Below are 20,522 nucleotides of genomic sequence, written 5' to 3' on the forward strand. Positions count from 1 at the left end.
TGAACTTATAAAATATTATAAGTTTTATACAAAATATTTTGTTTGCACAAATTATGCATTATTATAATTTCTAAGATGTCGAAGTACTAATACAATAATAGTCTCTATACATACAGGATTTTTGTGCACGTTGGTTTGCAATAAATATATCCAGAGATTTTGGCAATATTTTTTCTGTCATTCGCGAATAATATCGTCTGCAATTTGTCTGTACCGCGTCAGAAATGATGTACAGTGTATACGGTCATTACATAAAATATGCTTTGAGATATTTCGATGGGAGGTGAATTATAGTCGGTATGAATTCGCTTGAAGCCAGGCCAATTAATTTTTTCCTTTGGTGAAAGCTAAAAGCAGATGTTTACCGAAAGCAGTCTACCAGTCCGGGAGGTATCACGAATTGTATAATTATAAGTGGAGCTCGTGCTGCTACATATTACATCAGGAGCGAGCGAACAGTTTAAAATATTTGTCTCCGTTAACGACGAACATTACTATCAACATGTATGTCATGCATATTACGATTACCGTTTTTCAATATTCATTTGATACATTTCATATCTATTGCTAATTGCAATGTAGAAAATGACAGGTGGATTATCGTTTTCAAACCTTTTTTACTGACTCAACAATTTTTAACACACAAGTTAGGATACCTGACCATTAAATTTGAATTGGTTTTAAAATTATGTTTAGAGATCTTTTTATATAGAATATATCGCAGAGCAATGGTATAGTATTTTTTTAAATTAATACGTAGTGAAACTTGCTGGATATAGACAAAAAGTAAGAAAATATATTTATAATAATAAATGCACGAGAAAGATTAACAAAAAAATCACAAATATTTACACAAGAAAATACAAATTACATAATTAGCTTAATTGTTTAAATTTAAAACAAATTTTATTACTTTTGCAGCTAGAATTTCTTTTAACTTTTCTTTAAATTTTTCATCTTGAATACTTTTTCTTCATCTAGTATCTTTAAAGAGTGTTAGAATTGTGGTAGATTGACATCATCATTTTCTAATTTGCTGAACTAGTAGGGTTCAATTAATTCCAATTTACAGGAATTGTGAGGCAACGTTGTAAAAAATCATTCGTTCAATATATTGCAATGAAGAGAAATGTCAGAACCTAATTAAAAATGAACGTTATATGTGATCGAAGCGACACGAATTCAATACTTATATGTATAGTTTGGTTTATACCCTTTTCATTAAATGAAGTACAGTACGTTTAGCTCACATTAATTCCAGTTTCGTCCGAGAAATCATGTCAAGTTAAAAATTTTGATACTTGTAACTTTCTGAGAGAATTATGCGACAGAAGGTTAACCCCTTGTCGTACTTTAACGAGTCTGCTGACTCGTGGTGGTGATTGTTAATAACAAGCTGTTAGGTATAAATGTTTATCGGTTCCTTTAAGTAGGAAACAAATTTCATTCTCTTGTGATCGACATTTAAACTATTTAAACATTGAACAAGACGTAAGCACACAATAAATATAAAATTCCTTTTTTTCTTCGAAGAAATTAGTGCGATCGAAAAAATTCTAATCATAGTAATTGCGAAGAATATGGTACGGTGAGGGGTTAATAGATAATTAATGTAGAGCGTGGCGCGGCGTGGAAGCTGCATACGGCTATTAGCGTTAACCGTTCTTCCGTTAGAGCGTTTATCAGCGTGCCATTTCACGGGCACACGTGGTGCAACAAAATCCGAGGTCAAACCGGCCGCAGCCGTGCGAACGGAGGCAACCAGTCGAGAGGGGAGACGAGAAGTCGTGTCGAGGTTTTCCGTTGCCTTCCTCCGGTGCAGACACGTGCACCAACGTCCATAGTAATCAGGTCATCGCCTGCATCGATCGCGTCGCCGACCGGTACGAGAGGGTGCACACGTGTAATTCATAGCCGAAGACACAGGCTGCGGCACGCCGTCGTTCCCTTGTTCCAGCAGATGCTTCGGTGTCCCGCGTCTTCTTCGGTCATGCGAAAGTTCAAGAAGCAATTGTCCCGTCGACCTCACCGACCAATCAATATTCTTCCGTTTTCACTGGTTTAGTTTCCTCTGGTCGATTAACATGAAACTTGTTTTTTTCCATCAACCCATCTGCATCTGCAAGCGGAATAATTCGCGCGCGATGATTGTCAATTATCGCCAATTGAAGAATGGTCTGCAACTATGTGTACTTGTTTATCGCTTCATCGTGATATGTATCGAGCAGTTTAGTCGTGTAAGAACGTGTCGATGTTTAACTAATCTGGTAATTAATCTTGGAAATAATTAACTAATTGGTCGACAGTTTGCAGTAGTCGCGCGCGGATAATTCCATTTGCGGATGCAAATGGGTTAACGCCAAATCTATCTAGCACTGAAGGTGATTAACGCGCGTGTTGCTTCGATTAACGTAGAAATAAGCTACAGGAAATGGTAGATACGAGATCTCCAGATTTCTCACAGTTATCGGTCAAAAGCCGTGGAAAATCATGATTTTCATGATTTTTAAGTATTTGCCGCTCATAACAATAAGACAGTTTGCGTACTATTTAGGATACAAAATTTAGAGATTTGCATACGAATTTTCATACCTAATATATACTTCATAACTTGACTCTTTCAGAGAAATATCAACAATATTTTCCTTACAAAACTAAATCATGTATTAAAGCTTTAAGTAATCTGAGAAATAAACGATATATCGTAATTCAATAACTTTTAACTCAATAACTGATAATGATTCTGTAATTAAAAAAGGTAGATATATTAAATGATTGCAAGAAGCAATTTTTACAGAAATATATAACAAGAAAAATATTGAGTACATTAAGAATATCCGATCAATAATACTCAATGATATGGATGGATGCATTGAAATTAAAATTGAAAACTCAACGAAATAAAATTCCAACACCAACACGTATACATGTAAACGTTGCTGGAGAAATGAATGTGCTTACGAGACACATTTCCAAGAGCGAAAATAGGTCGTGCTCGTCCGTTTATTAGTGCGGAAGCATCGCTTTACGCTGCCACGAGGGAATTATTTATAAACGACGATCTCGGAGACGAGACTTTCACTTGTAAATATCTAATAATATCGCCACGAGCCAGTATTTCACACCTTGACCACGGTAGACACGTGTCTGCCGCTGCAGTCACCTACTTGATGCATGGCAGTTATTTTAAAAGCATATATTAACTACGGTTTGTGCAATCTTTTAAAGTAGCGATAATTAATGCTGAAGGGCAGAACACGTGCGTGCCAATCAAATTTGAATATTGGTAATTTTATATGTAAAAATTGGACTCCTTTTCTCAATACCAGCTTGTGGAGTTTCCACGAATTGTAATTTATTATAATTGCACTGTACAGAATGCCATTGATTACGGTTTGTACAAAATTGAATTTATGAATCACCACGGTGCTAAATTACGTAGAGTTGTTCACTTTATTAATGGATCTAGTCAATAAAAAGAAAAGCAAAGCTGGTGTTTTTTATCACCAATTTTTTACTTCATTCACACATTATGAAAGGCATGGACCATAAATATTAAATCGTAAACGAAGTTATTGCGTTTTTTACACTTCGTTTCTGATTACAAAAGAATTATGATGAAAAAAAAAACCAGTTCTAGATGTAAATAATTTTATATCTTTTACTACTTATTCATTTAGTTATTGATGAATATTGCGATATTAAAACGAAATTGATACATGATAAAATAAAAATTAAGAATTTTGCAAATATTATATCATAAAATAAAATTCTAAAAATGTACAACTTTGTAAATGACAAATTGTCAAACGGAAAATTTATTTCTTTTGTGACTGTTTACAATTTGAAACAACACTCTTTAAATATTAAAAAGTATAACTATAACCCTGATTTATAAAATTCTGAACGTACCATACGCGAGATTTGTTAAACATAGTGATTTATTTGCTCAGATTGTCGAAATGTGAGGATTTACGTAGCGGCACTTTATTTTCCGAAGTATACATTAGACTGTTAACACTTCTGAACGTGTGCTCGCGAATAAACAAAGAGAACCTCAACAACTGTTTCTGTGAACATTCGCACTTAATTGATTCGATCTTGAAACAAACAGTGTCTACATCCATTTATTGTTTCCAAGAAGATCCGTCATTTGCTTCTTTCTATCATTACTGATGACAATAAATAAATTCGAAAGACACCTTGAAACTTCTTTTACCTTATAGAAAATAAATTCTTTACGAACTTAAATTGAAAATTGTATAGGGAACAACAATTTTTTAGTATTTCGGTTTTTTTTTTATATTCATTAATTTGAAACGTTTATATAATAATAACACGTGTCATTAATATCTTTAACTTAACTGTAATGTATAAACATTTAAATAAATATATAATTATTTATCTCATTTCACACATTCTTTCCTTTCATTCTCCATTCTTCTCTCTCTGCAATAAAATTCTATTATTATTATATAAAATTATACTCCCTAAGTTACATTATACTGTGTCTATAATAATATTTATTATTATTATTACTGTCATATGTGAAAATTTCGAAAAATTGTTGACAACGTTTCCGCACGTCTATATTTTTATTATAGTGCAACAAATACATATAATATCTCTAAACATTTGCATTCTATTATTTATTGTAGCTTTAGACATAGTTGTGATTTTTGTTCATATGTCTGATAGTACAATTGAAGGTTTGAAATTTTTATGAAACAGATTTGTTTAAAATGTAACGTATACGCTGACAAAACTGTCTTCCCAGGCTCGTTTGCATAGCAAAGCGCATCACAACTTTGCATATTTAGGTCATCGATTGTCCACTGCTCATCAAATTATACGGATGACTGGTATCGTTGTAAGTCGTCGACACTGCAATTACTGAATAAATTTCCGTTTGTAAATGACATTACAATGACTAACATTGCTATATCGATACTATAAACTCGATAAGGCAAAGGGAACAATCGAGTTAATAGATTATCTTTGGCGATACAACAACAAGATTTTGATCTACGATTGAAAGATACAAAATCTACAATAGTATTCTTCCGTGAGAAAATTCAAGGAAATCAAATGTAATTCATTTTAAATATCAGTCGACAGTTGCCTTTTTATCATTCATCTAATGACTTATTAAAAGCAGTCCTTATTTAAATGAATATGTAATTTACAGAAGTTCTTGGAAAATCTGCTACAAGTACAATAAAAAATTGACTTCACTTGTATACCAAATTTTTCAATCATTTTAAAGCAGTGTGTGATTGTTCTAAATCTAGTCCTATCTGTTATAAATATGTGATAATAAATATACATATTTATATATGTATATTTATGTATGTATCAATCCTAGATTTTCTTACTGTTTTAACCCTTTGCACTCGACACGATTCTGGACGCTGGCTAGCAGCTACTCGGCGGTATTTTGCGGCGGAAATGTCCATTTACAAACCCTCTTATGATTTAGTATAATTTTGGAACCAAGCAACGTATTATAATGGTATTGGACTTATGTGTTGATAAGTAGTTCGAATATTGAACTTGTAGTTCGTCAATGGCGTTTCATTATTTGTTTGTTGTGAGATCCGATATATTATATAAGAGTTAATTACACACATTTCCAACCCCCCAAAAAATAACTTCCTCCACCGTTTCAGTGATTTACGGAGGAAACAATACGTCGAAGCGTATTGATCCGCCCGATCCACACCACTCATATTTGGTGGGGTCAAATTTTTCATTTGACTTATAAATCTCACTATATGTACAGTGCGTGCTATGTTCGCATACCGACCTTTCTTCTACAAACTCCTCTTATCGCTCTCTTCAAGTTGCGTTGACAAGTGCTCGGACGCGTCGCGAGCACGTCTTTCACGTTCTCGTCCCGCTCTCGTTGCGCACAAAACACGTTGACATTTCTTCTATATATCTTAGTAATTTTACTATATTTTGATTTGACTTCTTGTGCCATTTCAAAAGGAAACTTCAGAGAAACATGCATGTCTCAAAAAGTTGTACTGAAATAACTCAATTCCCCGTAATCACTAATAAACTTTAATGTCCCCTGAGAGGGGACAGCCGGGCGATATGTTAGAATTACGATATCCCCTGAGAGGGGACAGCCGAGTGCAAAGGGTTAATAAGTACACTATAAATATTACAATCGCGTCCTGTTTGTACTGCAATAGAAAACAATGCTAAATACTTGTTCAAGTAATGGTACAACAAAGTATTTTATGCAGATTACTATACTGAACATATTAACACGTTCGGGAGCATTATTTCTTTTGTTATTTATCTGCATTGCTTAAATAATATATGAAACGTAACGTATCCTCTATTTGAAGATTATTTCATATTTTATGTTATAACTTTAAAGAAACAACATGTAACAATTTTTGTTGTAGGCGTCACACACGTGTGATGGCAGTCAAAGACTCATTAAATATACAATGATTACTATTGCGGAATTGCTATTCTAAATACTTGTTGCAACTACTCTGTACACCATTTTTAAAATAAAATACATACATATCATACATAGATAAAAAGTATATGGAATATATTAAAATGCAGAAAAAAAACATGTATCGTTAACATGCATAAAAAAATAAATAATATGATATTACATATATACAAATATAAGATATGTATAACAAAAAGATGGTTGTTATAAATCTTTTATAATCTTAACCCCTTAGCGTACATTTACGAGTCCAACTCGTGATGGATATTACCAATAATAAATTATTAAGTATGGATGTTATTCTGTTCTTTAAAATTATAATTAAATTCTAATCCCTTGTTATTAATATTTAAGCATTCTAGTAAATTCAGCCAAGGAATAAACATTAATGTTCTATCCCTTCGAAGAAATTATACCAATCGAAAAATTCCTAATCGCAGTAAATGTGAAGGAAATGATACGTCAAGGGGTTAATCAAGCTTAATAACTTCTCTTCTTTCTGAATTGCAGATCTGCGTATCGCAAAATGGCCCCGACCATTTGTCTATCGGAACTTCCGGTGGTCAGAAGACCGACGATCCCGTGTTCGCGTAGACGACAAAGGGTTTCTTCCACCGGTGCTATCGGGAAACATCAAAGGTTGGAGTTGAGAAGGACAGGAACGAACCCGGTGACCCGCGGCAAATCGTGTTTAACGCCGCCAGAAAGTTCAATTTGGGAGCCAGAATGTTCTAATGACTCCTATGCCCCTGCGATCGTCAGTTCTTCCTCCCCGAAAGTTTCTGCTCGTGTTCCGGCGGACGCGGAGGAACATTGGAAGGTGTTTCTCGCCCGACGGAAAGGTGCGGTTTCCTCGTCATTACGAACTTAGAACAGATCTGGGTTTGAGCGACTCGTACTCATGCATGGTCATAAAAGCAAATTATATAAAAAAATATTATATGTACGATAACAAGAGAATTATGTAGGAAAATCACGAGAGTGCATCAAAATTTCATTTTTGATATTATACCCATGAATTTTTTCATGATATTATTACACTATACTATATATTCATTATATTATACTATAATATTGACATGATGATTAACCCTTTGCGGACGATGACTTTTTCGATCAAGTGAGGTAGTAGGACGAAGCAATTTTCTCAAATGTGCGAGTGTCTTGTATAAAAATTATTTCAATTTATATATAAAACTAATATAATTTATATACGATTAAATGCAAGTATATACAATTATATAATTTATATGCAGTTGTCTTAATTTGTATATAATACAAGTACAATTTGTATGCAATTATATACAATTATTTTAATTTATATATAATACAAATCAATTTATATACAATTATCTTATTTTGTATATAATACAAATATAATTTATATACAGTTATATGCAATCATATACAATTACATAATTTATATACAATTACCATATTTTGTATATAATACAAATATAATTTACATACAATTATGTGCAATTATATACAATTGTATAATTTATAGACAGATTATCTTAACGTAAACACCGACTGTCGCCACTCGTCCTGCCAAGCGAAACGTCGTGGCGACCGAGAGTCGCCTCTCGTCCGCAAAGGGTTAAGGAAGTACACGATACATTTCATATTAAGAAAAAAGAATTAAATACTGATAACTGCTCAACCAATGATTGAGTAACCTTTAATTTATTGCTAGTGCATGTGAAAAATCAATTTCGATGAGGGTAAAATTATGCGAGAACCACAGTTTTGTTACTGTTATATGGTTCGAACTAGCAATAAAGTAGACCATGTACAACTTATATTTCATTATTATAATTTTCACTGAACATGCTCCAATTATTTTGAACAGTTTAAATAAATCGATCGTTTGATTGCTTCTTGTTTCAATAATACACTTATATTTAAGAAATGAAAAGAATAATTAAAATTTATTCTTACGACCCCGTAGGTCTTTTGGACATCGTCGTACGAACAATGGCTTTAGTCAGAAGGAACCATATTCTCCAAGAAAGGGTAAACGCGCTTAGCGCAGAAACACGTGATTTCATCCATTCGGTGCTAAACAATCCCGAGAACAAATGCGCGCAACAAAGATTAGATGCTCCGAATTCTACGAACGAAAATATTTCTTCCACGACAGAGAAGACAAACGCCAGACCATCGTCTTTGCCATCAAGCCCAGACTCTACGTATGCTTCGTTCGATGACGTTACGCCTAGTTGCAGTAGTAGTGAACGGGACGAACAATCCTCCGATGAATTTTTGTCATCCGAAACCGACGAATTGTAAATCATTTTCGATGGACACGCGAAAGGTAATCCCGAAATGATACCGAAGAGAAGTTTCAACTTAGAACACGTGAACTCTTAGATGTCCTATTGGTCACAAGAATGCGCAATAATTTCTATATATCAATTAAGATTCACAATCTTACAAATATCGAATGGTATCATTTTTCGTCGGTTAATCAAATGGGATCATCTTAAACAAATAACTTGTTCACATACTTCGGGAATGAGATATAACGGATTTGTATATCCACTCCCCACCCCCACCCCCAACCCCTCTCCCATACACCCAAAAAAGGGCATTGGTATGTACGACGACATGATTGTTATAACAAATAGTAAACCTTAAGAATACACATGATATGCCTTTTTAGAGAAATCAATTTTTAAGTTGAACTTGTATTTAGATACTTTTCGTAACTCTAAAAAATGTTTCATAGCCTTGCTCCTCCAAATTCTGTAGCAATAGTTATAGTATTTGTCACTACCATTACTCAAAATAATTTACAAATTCGTTATAGTTTATTCACTGACAGTATTTTGAAGAAAGGTTTAAATGTAGATAATAGATAATATTAATTCTTATTGAACTTAAATGTCTGCAACAATTTATATATTTTTATCTGCAAATAACACTACTTTTAATCAATCAAGGAATATTATTTTTAATCTGTCATTAGACAGTCACTGAAATTAATTAACTGGAGGTTCATTGCTTAGAAATTGTTAGTGAGAGGTCTTAGTATATTTTTATATATTGAAATAATGAGGTCTCAGATTTAATACAGGACAACAACATTTAATTGATTATATTAATCATGATATGAGTTTCTTATTTAATAAATGAAAATTGTTGCATATTATTAAGATCAACGATAAGAGTTAACTTTATTTGTTTAACCATGGGATATTGAACAACGATACGATCGCTTCTTGACTGCGTAAATTAGATTCTAAGAATGAAACTAGAATGCACCCATTGTGATCGAATGCACTTCATCTTTAAAATTCAAAGAATACGAAATCAGTACTTGATTTTCGATTAATTAATTGTAAAGTAAGAATACGTAATCGTTAGTAGTGTAGTCTCAGTCTTTCTCTATTATATATTGGTTAACATTGCGTTGAATTGAATCTAAGGTGTTAACAAGTACGAATCGGCAAATCAGTTGCTCATGAAGTAAAAGGACTACGAACATTTTTGTTTGAGTATTCTATATTTTTACTTGTAATATTTATCCACTTATCGAATATATCCGATTATTTATATTTAATACACTACTTAATAGTCAGTACGTTTTTAAATCAAAATTTTTATTTTCATTAAGAGACTTAAAAGCTATGTGCAGTAAGGATATCTTGAGGATAAAAAAATAGAACTTCGATAAAAAAAATTAATAAAATTGTGAATAATGTGTATGTAAAAAGATTCATCAATTTCATTGAAAATGACTTACAGCTATAGTTTATAAGATTTTCATTGTAGTATTTTATTTTCGTTGGAGTAATCCTCTATGTTCAAACAATATAATTTTTTGAATTTGAAACTATTATTTAAATAGTAGTTTCTAAATTAAAGACACTTACGTATATCAAGTGAAACAAATAATTAGAAGACTGGAACAAATATCATTATAGTAGAACAATGGAACTTGTAATATATTGTGAAAAAATAACATTATTCGGATTAATTGGCGAAATATTAATACTAATATTTTTATTACACATATAATTCATTGGAAACTCAGTACCACAAAACGTTAAAATACAAAATTGTTTTAATTTTGCTACATAAGGAAGATCATGTGAAATTTTTTACTCATGAGCATTTTGAAGAAGAGTGCTCACAAATTCGTGGCTGTGAAAATTTATATTTGCAAATGTCGCAATTTTGTTTCCTGTATCGTTTGGTCAAAAACATATTTACAAAGACCATTATACGTCAATTTATTTTTAATTTATTTATAAACAGCATAAAGGGAAGATCCAAAATTATTATGATTTTTCAGAATTAAATATTAAATTACATCAATTTAGCAGTACAATTGAAAATAATTGTTATAATACTCGCTTACACACATTTACTGTAATCTGCAGATACTGATGCAACAATCCATGCATTCAATAATTTTGATTTAATAATTTAAATGCATTTACCTTTGTAAATGCTGTACTTATAGAGCATGGACATGAGTACAACTCTGAAAAATCTTTAATATATGTATTTTTCAATTAGCAAACTCCAACATTTATTAGTGATCATGAGTGATACGTACTTTCATATACATATTTAACTATAATTATTAAACCCAAAAGCAATGCTAATCCTGCACCTGTAATGTAATTTGTGATTATGCGATAATCATAGTTTTCAAAAAATATGGTTTACAAATCTTAAATTAAGCTATATGTATACAAGGTGGATCACCTAACATTTTACTTTAAGATGTTCATGCTTCCCATTCTCTAGTAGAGTTACATTAACATGCACATTGAATCATTATTGGTACATGTATAGAAAAACTGCCACATCATCCAGCACTTTCAAGAATGTGTTCAAAACGGTGGCCTTTGTGAATTTAACTTCTAATAACCTAGTGATGTTCAATGGACACATTTTCAAATTGATTTATATACAGGATAAAACATTCAATTAAAAAAATAATTTCAATAAATTGCTTCTTTATATAAATAATATTTATGACTTACTTACCGTACGTAATAATAATAATAATAAAATATCAGATTATTTATTTTATTTTACTATAATATGAAGTGTAATTATAAAACATAAACATATTGGGTTATTAAGAGTTAAATATGTTTGCATCCTGCTTCGTAAGAAAGTTACATATTATTTTATCAGGGATGATATTTCTACATTTTGTTGTTAAAAATTGAAACATATCGTCGACAATTGGTAGTGCATTGTATCCTCTTAATTTTTTAGTTAAATTATGTTTTTGGAAAAATAACTTTCTTGCAAAACTATTGGAAAACATGAATTTATCGAAAAGTGGCCCTTCTTTATCAAAATTTAATGGAAACAATTCTTCCTAATAAATTTTTTTACACCATAACGAACAATGGATGTATTTCAAGCGAAAATATTAGGAGACTCACCATGTATATGGAATATATGTAAGCGAATACATATACGCAGTATATCAAATCCATCTGATTGATCATCTATCAATTCCATTATTTTCAATTAAATAATCACTTAATGTACAAATCATGTTTCATATTTTTCTGCTAAAAATTACTGGTATTACCTACATAATGAAAATAAAGAAACTGTTTAATAAAAGTTAAAATGTTATTCTATTCTTTGAGTCTTCCAAATGTCCACATTACTAAATAAAAATTAATTAAGTTTATAAATTGTATTAGATAATGAATAAAATACATTTACTACGAATTTAATTTCTCACAAATTGTTTATATCAATTTATCATCCTTTATTAAACTATAGAAAAATAAATATTTGACAAGACTTTAATAATAGAATAACATATAAATTTCAATTGAAAGCTATGTATCAACTTATATTTATTTTAATACAGACTATGAATTTAATTACCAGAAAATTACAACATGCCTTCGAAATCATTACCTTTACCTGTTTCATTTAAAATATAGAATTGAGGAAGGATAATTTAGTCACGAAACTTGTGCCTAAAGAGCATACACATGTGTCCTAGTTACTAGAGCAATATCTATATTTGGAATTTAACTTTGCTTAGGTATTATTTAAATCATTTTATAATAACAATATTCAGTTACTGTAGAGTTTGAATTAGTATTGTTAAATAAAGTGTATCTTATTTGAACACTGATTAAATACTCATAAAACATAAATAGTAATGCAGCTATATTTATAAGTGTCATTTGCGCTCCTCTAATCTTATTGTATTAAAACCAATTCCTTTCTTAATAGAATAGTAAATAATTGTAGTAAAAAAGCAACATTGTACAATCATAATAACACATGCAGCAATACATGATACCATACAGTTTAATACATTGCTAATTACTTAAGAAATATGTTGTAAAAATGAAAATTGAAATCACTGTACATGTGCTAACAATCTCAATTCCTACAAGTTTCTGGTAATTATTCTCTTCATATTTCCTAAGAATCTATGATTACGTTAAATGTCCTAATCTGTATTAATTTATTGAAAATATTTATGTATAACATTTATTTATTAATTCTTAAATACCCTTGCTTATTATAATATCCTTATAAATTATTTACAGCTATTGCCAAATTCTGTCATATGTAAATATAATGCCATTTATATCTTTAAATTAAAACATGAATGGTGTTTATCTCTTCTGAGACTTGATGTGGGAATACTGCAATGCAATAAAGTATTCATTTATTTATTTCCTTTAGAATAAAATTTATTGTGTACATCATATTTATCACCAATAGAGTATTATGCTATATACCTTTCTGTATACTGCAAAAATAAATGATAATTTAAATAAATAAGAATATTTTATTTATTATTAACCACAAATACGGTTTCTATATTAAAATAATAATAAATTCATACTAAGTTACACTTTGTCAATAATCAAAATGATTCAGATGCTGCAAATGTTATTTTTTAAATTTAATGTGCGAATGTAGTTAAAAATATTAGCTTACACATCTAAAAACTGTTTGATATTCTACATATAATACACTACTTAATAGTTTTAAAAAACTAGTTTAAAAAATTAACAATTATATAACAGATCACTGTAATATGTTATTTACAAGTATTTATATATATTGAAATATTTATTTTTTTATTAAATTATATTCTCTTGTATTCTATTTTATTATAAATTTTAAATGCTAATGTGCTTCTGGTGATTGTGATAGAAGGACTACCAACACCCAAAATTGTAGTAATGCCTGAAAAGAATTTGTAAAAAAATGAAAATTGAGACAAAACAAAGAAATATCTACATTGAAAAGATTGAAAAAAATTTCTTAATTCGAAACTGTATTTGTCAGACAAACATCGTGAGAAGAAACGTCTTTCTGCAAGTTACTCTTAACTGCTTTTGAATAAAAATACTATTATCGAAAGCAATGGGACAGTATTTAGATTTATAAATTGTGAATAGGTTTATTACATTGAAGACTGTATTGGATATATTGCATAATAATTATACTATTAAATTACAGGGCCCTATTAAAAAAGAGGTAAATATCTAAAATAAAGGTTCTTAAACTTTATGATTTTGAGGAACTCTTTCTTATGATTTGCATTTGTATTCTTTTTTAATCAGACTGTTAAAGAAGCATTATCTTTTATTTATTAATTTGCAGTTAGTTTTTATATTTCAATCTAATTACAAATAATGATCAAAGTTCGTCGTGTAGGATGAAGCTAGACCTGAACCATGCTATGACTCTGTTCCTTTTGCAGATAGGAAAAGCTTTCAGAAGACAACTTTAAATTGTTCATCAAGTTCTATCGTTCAGCGGTTAGATTTCTTTAGAAGCGTGTCAGTACATTTTTAAAATGCGATGCACTTTTCTTTTACATTATTTAATTCTTCTTGTAATTTAAAAATAAAAATATTAGAAAGCAACATCAATGAAGTTTGTGTTAAAATGTCAATGTAATCCTTCCAAATAAAATTACATATTCGGGAAGGTATAACATTCTTCATGACTTTACTCTTAATACGTTCCTCATTTAGAATAAAACAATGAAATTGTAGCCACTTTGTTGAACTTGATGAAGAATACAAAATTATCTGGCCCAGATACTAGATCGACCCTGTATACTTTCAATGGATTAATTAGATTATTGTAAAATTGCAATATATTTATTAACACTTACCATGTAAATTAATACTAGAATTCTTGCCAAAGGATATCTTCTTAAAAATACTCCCGTTCGAATACTAATTGCATCTAAAGAAGAATAAGCTCGTTTCACTCTTCTAGTAACGCCAGTGTCAAAAGGAGTCTCCATTAAAAATGTAGGTACTTGAGCTTTTGTATCATCTGTGTCATTAATATTATAAGAAATGTTACGTCGACTATTTTTGAATTCATGCTGAAATAATAAATGTAGAGTACATATTCCTAGACATCAATATTATTTATTTAATGATGCATATAGATGTTGAGTCTTGTAACGTGACAACATCAAATAACTCACAAAATATTTGTTACGCGAAAAAATATTTCAGAGTTCAAGTTGCATGGCTACTAGAAGGGCCTATTGTATTTTAATCAGTTTTACGTTATTTTGCTTTTTTATCAAGATATGAAGGTCACCTTCAATTGTTTAAATGGAATAAATAATATTTCTTCCTGAATTCGAATAAAGCGTTGAATTCATATACATAAGTATGAGTTAGTCATTTAGTATAATGAGTATTATACTAAACGGGCCTAAATGACCCCCTATAAGAAACATTTTTTCATACAACAAATATTTTATGTGTTATTCGATGCCATCATGTTACGAAACTCACCCTTTATACTAACATACTTCAATCTTTTCTAGTTGTAGACGTAAAGCATTCCTTTCAGTAGTTAAACTTTCCAATGCTTGCTGCTTCGAAACCAGTGTTTGTGTAAGAGCTGTCAATCTTGATTCTATCTCACTATTGGGGGTTAATGTTGCAGTCAGTTGCAATCTTAATTTAGTAATTTCAGACTCGCTCTTTTGTAATTTTGTAGAGTAGCCATTATGTTGTCGGATTAATTCATCTTTTAAAGTCCTTATTTCCTGTATGTACATTGAAATACAGATGAAGTCATACTCAAAGATCATATAAATTATTCGTGATAAATTACATTGCGTTATATTGTACGAATTTGTAACTTGATTCATTCCTTATTTATTTAAAAAAAGTAAATTTAGAAACTAGTGCAAATTTTCAATTTTGGAAATGTATTGTTACGGAATTATTTTTTTGACAAATTGTTTTATGTACCAAAGCAAAAATATACGATACGGCAATTCTATAACCTATGACTGAAAATTATTTTTTAACTTTTGTCAAAGTTTCTTAAAGATTAACAGTTTCCTTTATTGGAAATGTAGATTTTCTCCTATGACTTTCAGTTTTTCAAACTTTACGTTAAATTCTATTACTCTATTTGGTAGTTTTAAATTTTGTGTTTTTTTTTTCACAATTTAGATACAGCAAATGAAGAAGATTATACCATTGCATCTGGTACATAAAAATTCGTAAAAAATTTGATGTATAATACTATTAATGTACCTCCGAATGTAATCTTGTATCTTCTTCTGCATCTAATCGTCGTCGTCTTTCTGTTGCAAGGATTTCTTGAGTTTGGATATTTGATTCAGCTGTTTTTTGCCTGATCTTTTCCAATTTGACATCAGCATTCATTAACTCTTCTCTAACTATCCTTAGTTGCTCAGAAACGTGTTGATTTTCTTCTCTAAGTGTATCACGCTCTTGTCTATGATTTAATGCAGTATTGTTAACAAACGATTAATTAAATATCTATTTTTTGCATAATAATAAATTCACCTTAGTTGATTTAGTTCCATAATCATTGTATCATCCACGCCTGTAAATTCGTTGCTTCTTAATTCCGCTATTAATTTTTCTTTTTCCTGCAATGTTTTTAAAGCTCTAGCTTTGTGTTGTTCTAAATCAGATCTAGTAGAATTTAATTCTGATCTACTTCTTTCTAACACAGACTGCAATTCTGCTATTTGCTTAAACAACTGCACTCTTTCTGTATACAGAGACTGTAACTTTTCATTTAATGCAAGCATTTCTTTTTGGTGATCTGTTTCTTGTTTTCCAAGTAATTCATTTTTTACCTCCAGGTTTTTCTCTACTTCTTTTAAATATTTTCTTATATGCTTGTCATGAACCAATTTTTGTTCATTTACATGTTCCACATCTGTATTTGATTCGTATTCATATTCTGATTGTGATGTAGTATCATACGGTCTCTCAAGGATACTATGCTCTAAAATAGAAGTCGTTACAAACTTATGAAATTATTACAGTGACATGAATAAATTAAGAGAGTATCTTAATACCATGATTTAATATAATTCCTGATATCTGCTCTGCTACTGCTCCATTATTTATGTTATGCGTTACATTGTTTTTATAAAAGCTTTCAATTCTTGTATTTACATCACTGTGATTCAAATCATCTGGAACATCTACAGATGTATGCATAGGACTGGGACTCGAATGACCACTATGAACTGATAACTCTGACACTGAATCTGTAGTATCAGTTGGATGCTCCACCATAAGCGATGAAGGTGTTGGTGGTGACACTGACACTTCTGCGACAGTTCTCTTTGATTCTAATGCATTTAAAAAAGTAACGAGCTCCTCATCTTTAGATCCAATAGAATTTGTGGCTAACGTAGAAAGACTTGGAATTAAACGAACATGAGGAAACTGCTTTGGTGATTCTGAAGGAGACCTTAAAGTTGTTCCTTCCTGTGTGTTAAGACTGAAATATTGAAAATATATTTTAATATTATAATCAAATGATCTATACAAATAGTTTGTATCCTGAATTATAACATCTTTATTTGTTACTGTTATTTTTATTCCAAAGACTTTGATATTAATACATAATAAGTACACTAATAGTTTCAATTAATTTTAATTAAATTATAATTATGACATTTAGAAACAAAAAATGTTTCTATTTGTATTTTAAGTGACATTTCATAACTTTTTGTATTGAATACAATCACATAATAGATATTTAATGATTTTCTTTTTACCATAACTCAGGAGGAGTCCATGTAACTTCTGTCAGTGGAGGCTGTGTTACTTCATATTTATCTTTATTTAAAACGGCTGCAGTATTTTTATCTATTTTATTTAATAGATTTTCTGCCTTGTCTGCTAGACCTGACAGCCAGGCCATTTTATTGAAAAATTAAGGTGAACACTTGCTACAAATATAATGATGTTTGACAGCGAGAAAATACATGTATTCTCAATTACAGTAACTTAACCTAAAACAGTATGTGCATGACTTTTACATATGTAAAATTATTTTGATTATTATTACTATTTAATTGCCCAAATTTTTACCCATAATATTGGAATATATATACTTTTCTTACTATAACATCTTACAATAATAATTATGTGTGTTAGTACTGATACTTTTTATACATGTATTAAATTATACATACTACATGGACCACAATAGTCTCTCATTTTAAGAACCACATTCAGGGGCAACAAAGCTCTTGAATTGAGAGAATGTAGCGAATTGTTGTGCTCTGATTGGCTGAAGAGCCGCGACTGAACAGTGCTGCCCTCATAATCACTGACAAAGAGAGAAAATAACGAGTGAGCAAAACAGCACGACACCAGACAACACAAGCAAAACGAGTTACACTGACACCAATGTGAACTTGCCTCACTTTATCATGCCTGTGGTCTCTCTTTGAAACACTCAGCACGATATTCTCAATCACGATACTCAAATCACGTTTGTCAGCGAATTTGCAAACGTTGCTCAATGCATATTGAGATATGTACCGAATGTATTTGTTTGTAGGAAATATTTCATTAATATATTATACATTTGTAGATCATGAAAATCTGACATCTCATATACAGCTATTTAACAACGTAATGATTTGGAAAATGTAGCTCCGTTACTCTTGACCACTTGTTTAGGTTAAGTACAGGGAGATTATTGTACGTAGGTATATAAGTTCTGATAGTACAAAACCTTCAATTAGAAAAGGATCATTAATTTTTAAGTATTTCAATATAGGATATATTTTTAATTTATTCCTACTTAGTACGCTAAAAATTTATAAACCGTAAGTGAAGTTACACAAATATTATTATTATTATGGTTACATATTATATCAGTAAGACAACAGGAATATTTAAATTAAGGATATTTTTAAATGGCATTTATTTTCGTTTGAAGTTTTATGGTATTGTAATATACAATATATTGATAATAATCACTTCGTGTTAACAATGATCCAATAGTTTTGAGTACCTTGTAAATTATGCGGTATCATTGTTTCTTTTTACAATGAACTAGTTCAAATATAATATTTCTATGTTCCACTTGTTCCGCTCAGTTTTTATGCTCTTGCAGCTAGAGTTTCAAGACTCTTGATACATTGCTGTAAATTAGCTTTTTCTTGTTCTGGTGTAATAGACTTCATTACATTGCTAATAATCCACTGTACCATATGTTTCTGAGCAAGCCTGCGTTCCACACTATTTATCTGAGCGTTGTATTCCAGGCGATTCTTAACCTATAATTAAAAAGAATATTATAAACATGAAAACATTATCAATACAAAATTGAAATATGTCTGATACATGTTCATAATTTGATATTCTCTTAAAATTTTTAAAAATTTCAACACTTCTTACAAAGTAAATAAATTTTTTACCTGTGTATAAAGTTCCATCATTCGTTCCCTATAAATAGCTTCCAACTGCATTGCAATATTCTGTCTTTTAGCATCATTTAGCAAAGGTGCAGCAGTTAGCGATAGTAGTTTTTGTTTAATCGATTTAATGCCATTTTCAAGAGCATCAAGTTCCTGTTGTCTAGATGTCTTGAACGAATTAATATATTCTTCACTTTGTTTGTCTAAATATGCACCTATTCCAGGGCCAAATTTTTTAGCACCATAAATGAGGATCATAAATAGAGAAAGTGAATTGTAAAATTCGTGTTCCAGGATATATATCTCCTTGGACAACAAATATGTTCCAACAGTACCGATGAATACATATGGACCTAAATAAAAATTGAAAATTATTATTTGGAGATTTACATATTAATTGTTAAAAACTAAATATTACTATGTTAAATAGTTTTTATTATATTTTTGGTTACTAAAATTTAAAAAGTTTATTTGATGAGGGCTTACCTGATATACCAGTTTTACTATGGAAGAATGTAAACCATTCTTCTGGTATAAATCCAAATCTAACTGGCGATGGATTTATAGGACGTGTTTGACGTGGTATGTCACATAATGCTGGTGCTGAAGTTTGAATGCCTCGAACAGCCACAGAAAGTGCTCGAGCTTTAGAATATATTAAAATATCAACACAAATTATTTAAAACGACTATTAAATGTATTATGTAGTACATACAAAAAAGATATATTTAATATTAATTCACAATCCACTAATAATATATGAACCTTTCATTATATTTAAGTAAAACAAATTGCTGGCATTAAAGGATCACGATACATAATTGTGCAGTTATATTTTTAAAGCAAAATATTACAAAAATAATATTATATTATTACATAACGGAAGTAACCGATATAAATTTGACAATGACAGTTATAATATATCTTTAAAACTTTTACTGCTATTAGCATACACATTTTGTCAATAATAAATTTCATGTTATTAACGTTTGAATCTATCATATTAACTTACCATTTTGAAAAGCTAAACGTGACAACATTTTGCTCTCCGCAGCACCTTGCCACTCGATCAGTCGATCTTATTACAGAACACAAGAACTGTTGGGAATACGTGAAGTTAGTGCAAATTGGTTGTCCCAAAGATGCATACTTAATACATAGAGTGGAATCTAACTTTTTTCAAAAATCAATTTTGAATCTCTGATTATTATTATAATACTATAATACTATAATTATTGCAAACATTGTCAAAGGTAGGTATTCGAGCCAACAAATTCATTCAAATCTTTTAATAGTTTAAATGGCATCTATAATAACTGTACCTCAGGTTTTGCA

The 20,522-nt window shown here is 30.2% G+C and overlaps 3 protein-coding genes across 8 annotated transcripts in view; 1 reads left to right on the top strand and 2 right to left on the bottom strand.

The window, feature by feature from the left end:
• LOC144478858 (uncharacterized) overlaps positions 1-13,347 on the top strand; it is a 29,728-nt gene extending 16,381 nt beyond the window's left edge. The window contains exons 2-3 of the mRNA XM_078197181.1: positions 6,989-7,320; positions 8,430-13,347. Coding sequence (XP_078053307.1) covers positions 7,005-7,320; positions 8,430-8,770 — 657 coding nt within the window. The 5' untranslated portion in view covers positions 6,989-7,004 and the 3' untranslated portion in view covers positions 8,771-13,347. The remainder of the gene's footprint in view (positions 1-6,988; positions 7,321-8,429) is intronic.
• A 36-nt stretch (positions 13,348-13,383) lies between these two features.
• Golgin84 (golgin A5) lies at positions 13,384-18,075 on the bottom strand. Of its 6 annotated transcripts, none has more exons than XM_078197175.1 (8): positions 17,952-18,075; positions 17,532-17,768; positions 16,821-17,251; positions 16,297-16,747; positions 16,021-16,225; positions 15,282-15,521; positions 14,622-14,840; positions 13,384-13,681 (listed from the first exon to the last, which is right to left on the bottom strand). In XM_078197175.1, the coding sequence occupies exons 2-8, from the start codon at positions 17,675-17,677 to the stop codon at positions 13,622-13,624; spliced, it is 1,752 nt and encodes a 583-aa protein (XP_078053301.1). In that variant the 5' UTR covers positions 17,678-17,768; positions 17,952-18,075; the 3' UTR covers positions 13,384-13,621. The 6 variants fall into 6 exon arrangements, with proteins under 6 accessions (XP_078053301.1, XP_078053302.1, XP_078053299.1 ...); XM_078197176.1 differs by having other exon boundaries at positions 17,532-17,705; positions 17,952-18,038; XM_078197173.1 differs by having other exon boundaries at positions 17,848-17,980.
• A 599-nt stretch (positions 18,076-18,674) lies between these two features.
• Positions 18,675-20,316, bottom strand: Atpsynb (ATP synthase subunit b, mitochondrial). Its single transcript, XM_078197180.1, has 4 exons — positions 20,200-20,316; positions 19,674-19,832; positions 19,188-19,540; positions 18,675-19,046 (listed from the first exon to the last, which is right to left on the bottom strand). The coding sequence occupies exons 1-4, from the start codon at positions 20,225-20,227 to the stop codon at positions 18,870-18,872; spliced, it is 717 nt and encodes a 238-aa protein (XP_078053306.1). The 5' UTR covers positions 20,228-20,316; the 3' UTR covers positions 18,675-18,869.
• Positions 20,317-20,522: the final 206 nt, after the last annotated feature.

Source organism: Augochlora pura, chromosome 3 (assembly GCF_028453695.1).
Source record: "Augochlora pura isolate Apur16 chromosome 3, APUR_v2.2.1, whole genome shotgun sequence".
NCBI classification, from domain to species: domain Eukaryota; kingdom Metazoa; phylum Arthropoda; class Insecta; order Hymenoptera; family Halictidae; genus Augochlora; species Augochlora pura.